The sequence below is a fragment of the Priapulus caudatus genome, unplaced genomic scaffold (assembly GCF_000485595.1).
Source record: "Priapulus caudatus unplaced genomic scaffold, Priapulus_caudatus-5.0.1 Scaffold2133, whole genome shotgun sequence".
In the NCBI taxonomy this organism is placed as follows: Eukaryota; Metazoa; Priapulida; class Priapulimorpha; order Priapulimorphida; family Priapulidae; genus Priapulus; species Priapulus caudatus.
Window position 1 is genome coordinate 29636 of NW_014579194.1, and position 5246 is coordinate 34881.

Below are 5246 nucleotides of genomic sequence, written 5' to 3' on the forward strand. Positions count from 1 at the left end.
AGAGAGAGAGAGAGAGAGAGAGAGAGAGAGAGAGCGCGCGAAGGATAGTGTGGCATAGATAGAGATAGAGAGGAGGGAGAGAAAGAGAGCGCGGATAATTTGCATTTTTGCTCGGATGTAAGCGAGAGATGAGGAGAGCAGCGGTGCGCAGAAATTGCTTCGTTAAACGTCACTGCGGGTCGGCATGCCGTAACCGAAGCGTCTCTGGTCGCCGTGGTAACGCCACATCGGCAGACGCGCGAGAGACAGCCGCGTGAAGCTCTACATGAGACAATGATGCCGCGGATAGAAGACCCCGTCACCCCCGAGTGACCCCTGGTCCGACGAGGTCATCTCCTTAGTGCTCCCGAAACATTTACAGTAACTCTTCGCGCTCGTATTGCCGTGAAAGAGGACACCCATGTATTAATGACAACTCTCCATCTCTCCCTCTCCTCTTCACATCCTGCCTGACACCCGTCCCTCCGCACATATTCCCGTGAAAAAAGGGACACATGCAATGGTATATATCTGTAAGATGATATGCATTGAACCGCAAATGAACCCTCATGGCCGGCTCATAGATTGCAAGTAAATTTTGGACAAGTAAAATAAAAATTCGGACAAGTAAAAATAGCTTCGACAGGACAAACAGATCTGAGAATAAGCGTCGAGGCGTGCCCGTCCTCGCGTCCCACCAGCCCCTCCCGCCCGCACCCCCCGCGCTCCGCCAGCCTCCGCCTTTCCTGCCGTTCCGCTCCTCCTGCCAGCCTCCGCCCCCTCCTACCGCTCCTCCCGCCCGCATCCCGTGCTCCGACACGCTACGTCGCCGCGTTCTCTCTCACTGCGCTCGCGTAACAACATAACGCCAGCCGACAGTATCACGCACGCACGCACGCACGCACGAACGCACGCCACGGGATCGGCGTCTGCCTGGCGCCGGCCCGAAAAACCCTCAAATTAGTTCATTGTCGACGTGATAAAGCGCGTCTTCAGAGGAAGTGGCCCGGCTGGCGCGCAATCGCTCGCAATTTCAAAGGTGCCAACAGTGCGCGACCGCACGAGTGAGAACTAGTCGCTCGGGGTGGCACGGCGGGAGGCAAACAGGGCACTTGGCCGATTTCGGAGCGCGCGGTGAAAAAAAAATGTTCGCGCGGCACTGCCATTTCTGCGTGCTAGTATTTAACAATAATCTCATTTATGATTCTAGTGTTAGACTTCACCGACGGGGCGTCCGTCCGTACGTACGAGCGAGTCTGTCCCGGAGTACCTGATCTCTTGCTTGCCGACGCTTCTATGGCGTCGATGCACAGGAATGTGAAATCTGCACTTAAGACGCTAATAGGGGGAGCAGCTCTGCGAAGCAAAGCTGGGGCGTGCGACGATGCGTGGGGGATGGGGATGGGGATGGGATAGCCCCTGCTACAGACATCATCAGCGAATACCAGCCAGCTAACGTGTTAACGCGGGCCACACGCCAGCGAGGCGCCACGACACGTCACATCCACTCACGGGGGACGGCCGTCAGCGTGCACTTATGGGTTATTACCCATCACGCTGTGCCGACATCATCATCATCATTATCATCATCATCATCGTCATCATCATCATCATCATCATCACCACCGCCGTCGTCGTGGTCTTCATCATAATCATCATCATCACCATAATCATCATCATCATCGTCCTCTTTCTCCTCCTCATCATCAAATCATCATCATCATCATCGTCATCATCATCATCATCGTCATCGTCGTCGCCGTCGTGAGGAGCTGTCGACGTCGTTAACACTGCCACCTTAGCGCCGCCTTCACGGCGACGTGTCTATAGTAGCGTCACATGTATTATGTACGAAATGTATTCTCTCTAAGATGATACGGCACGACATCTCACCGTAGTAGCATGGATAGATGGATGGATGGATGGATGGATGGACGGACGGACGGACGGACGGACGGACGGACGGACGGACGGACGGGTGTATAGATGGCACCTGTGTGACACCGCTGCTGCTGCCGCTGCTGCAGCTTATAAACAAGCTATAATAGAGTCAGCTACCGCAGAGGACGCGAACCAGCTAATTTCCCCCCGCGGACAATCACGAGCGACATTGTGACCTTAGGTGACCTTAACCACTATCGACAGCCGCGCCCTCTCGCGCCACCGCCTTACACAATGACGGCGCCACTGAAACTTCGTTTTATTCATTTACGCATTTATTTATTTATTTATTTATTAATATTATGACGGCACAATAATAAAAATGAGAATATGCCCTTGGTAAGTTGGCCGCAGTAAAAAAATTACCAGATAACGCATAACACATGACAACACCAAAGGCAGCTGAAAGTACCCAAACCACAAGATGCGGTAATAAGAGTAAAGAGTTACTCCTTCTCCCCCTCCTCCTCCTCCCACCCACCAACAGACATCGCCACTGCTGCCCCGTCGTCAATCTCGTCTGCCTTCTGTCACGTGACGTCGGCCACCCAGCGGCAGCGGCGGTTTTTCGGCGCACATATTTTAGAGCTTAATGCGTCGGCAGCAGCAGCAGCGGCGGCGGCAGCGAGAATTGCCGCCGTCATTGTCTCTGTGATTTACACGGACCGTAAAAAGCTCGCGCGCCCGCAGCCGGGACCGACATAAACCTGGGTCAGAGGCGCACGGGGTATGGGAGGAAGAGAGAGGAGAGAGAGAGGGAGGAGTCGAACCTAGGATAGATGTTAGACATGAATAGGGGGAGAAGAGAAGGGGAGAGAGAAATAGATAGGGAGAGAGTGGGAAAAAGAGAGAGAGAGCGAGCGAGAGGAAGAGAGAGAAAGAGAAAGAGAGAGAGAGAGAGAGAGAGAGAGAGAGGAAAGCGAGAGAGTGAGGGAGAGTGAATTAGAAATAGAGGGAGGGAAAGAGAGGGGGTGGGAAGAGAGAGAGAGAGAGAGAGAAGGAAGAGAAGATGGTTTATCTTCTCGCCACGATATCCGTTCTTCCTTCGCCTCCATCCGTCGATTCCTTCAGCTTCTCTCGCTCGCTCTCACATCACTCACCCGCGCTTTTCAGCTCTGCTATTCAACGATGCTCCAAAACCGCGCAAGAATCGGCGACACAAACTGACACCGAAACCACAGCGCTGCAGCACCCTAACTCCCCCCGAATCCAGATGATAGTTAGGAAATATGATTGCGATCGTCTACTAGAACCACAGTGCCACAGCAAGTGCCTTATAACCTCCCTAATCCAGATGATAGTTAGGAAGCATGATTGCTACCGTATGCCACGCCCTCCTCCGTCTATCTACTACGGGTTGTGATCCGCCCATGATTGGTTTACGTCCCCGATACGTCACAGCGGCGGTCAGATGAAAGCAGGCCGCCCTGCCGACACGAGTCTCCGTAGATTTGACGTATCCTCGGCCGGCTATTGTTTTCCTCGCGTCGAGCGACAATTAAAACGGAATTATCACCGCTCGTAAAACTGTCGCGCGACAGGTGACACTGATGACATGTGACACTGATGACGTACGGACAGCGATGCCGACACGCGGCCCAGCCATTATCCCATCACCGCGTGGACAACGACACCCTCTGGGCGCGGAGCAGCTCCTCCCCCTCTCCCACACGCGACCACCTCTGATTTACAGCGGTCACTCCGTATAGCAAATGGCCGCGACCATGATTCGCGATGTGTATTACCGCGTCCGTACATCACGTCGGCCTCCGCCGCCGACTTCAAAGTGGCGGCGTGGCAGCCGACGTGAGCGGCAGCTGCGCACATCTTAGCGTGCCGCTACACCTCCCTGTCTGCTGCTGCCGCGGCGGCGGCGGCGGCACAGGACGACGGAGGCACGCACGCAGTGACGGATGCCGTGGTGGTGGGGTCGTTAATTCATTAGAATTGCGTTATTATTTCGATGATGCTGCTGCTGCAAAAACGCACGCGGTAATAAAACTCATCAAGTTATTAGCCTCATTATTAGTTTTTCATCGTCATATTTCATTAGTAATGATGACGGCAGTGCGGGTCACCGTGCTGGTGGTCATGGGAGAGAGAGAGGGAGAGAGAGAGAGAGAGAGAGAGAGAGAGAGAGAGAGAGAGAGAGAGAGAGAGAGAGAGAGAGAGAGAGATAGACAGACGGACAGACAGAAAAAGAGAGCGAAAGATACAGGGAGAGTAAGAGTAGGAGAAACAGAGAAAGATACAGGGCCGGCCTGCATATGGCCGGGACTCTAGCCTCTACCACATTCTCTGCACATTGGTTTCTTTCCTCCCTTCTCTCTCTTTTTTCAGTTACCCCCTGTCCCACCCACGATATCGGCGCCTCTCTCTCTGTATATAGTCTCTACTACATTCTCTGCTTATGGATTTTCTTCCCCCTTCTCTATCTCTCTTTAGTTTCTCCCTGTCCCACCCACGATATCGTCTCCTCTCGCTCTCTCTCTCTCGCAGGATTTCACCGACAATAGCCGTACAACATAAGCAGCTTGGTTGCTCAACTGAAAGACGGGATTTGGGCGTCCGTGATTCATGGCCTGGATCAGTATACAGAGGCTGAGCACAGCTGGCGAAGGCAAGATATTGGCTCGCCCTTTCTTCTCGCACTGCATCCCATTACAGAAGATCGGGCCGCTGCATTCGACACGTAAATAAATGCATCATCTTTATGAAATCTCTATCTATTTCGCATTCCACCATCTGCTGTGGTTATGATGTAGGGTTAGGGTTGCGTTGTTAGAGTGAGGGCGACATGCGTTAGGTACGGCTCTCTTAGTAAGGCTCTCTCAGTTACGTCGATATAAGGAGCAGGGCTTCTTCTTCTCCTTCTTCTTCTTTTTGTCGTCTTCCTTTTCTTATTAATCTTCCCGTCTTCTTCTTTGTCGTCTTTCTGCTTCTTCTTTTTCCTCTTCATCTTCGTTGTCTTCTTCTTTGTCGTCGTCAGCTTCTTCTTCTTTTCCTCTTTATCTTCTTCTTCTTCTTCTTCTTCTTCTTCTTCTTCTTCTTCTCCTTCTTCTTTTTCCTCGTTATCTTCTCCGTCTTCTTCTTTGTCGTCGTCAGCTTCTTCTTCCTTCCTAAGCGCTGCCATGTTTTTCTTATCGCCAAGATAAGCCGATTTTCTCTTCTTTGATTCTCTCTCTCTCTCTCCCTCTCTCTCTCTCTCTCTCTCTCTCTCTCTCTTTCTACCCTTTCACCCCGTTGCTGCTCAACGTGCTCGTATTGCAGACAACTGCGACGAGAATGAATATAGGAGAGCACACACGTGGTCACGAACGCAAGCG

General features: G+C 52.3%; 1 protein-coding gene across 1 annotated transcript in view; it reads right to left on the minus strand.

Annotated features, from left to right (window-relative positions):
• LOC106818282 overlaps window positions 1-3747 on the minus strand; it is a gene marked incomplete at its 3' end in the record, with an annotated part of 10940 nt that extends 7193 nt beyond the window's left edge. The window contains exon 1 of the mRNA XM_014823003.1: window positions 3666-3747. Coding sequence (XP_014678489.1) covers window positions 3666-3747 — 82 coding nt within the window. The remainder of the gene's footprint in view (window positions 1-3665) is intronic.
• Between the last annotated feature and the right edge of the window lie 1499 nt (window positions 3748-5246).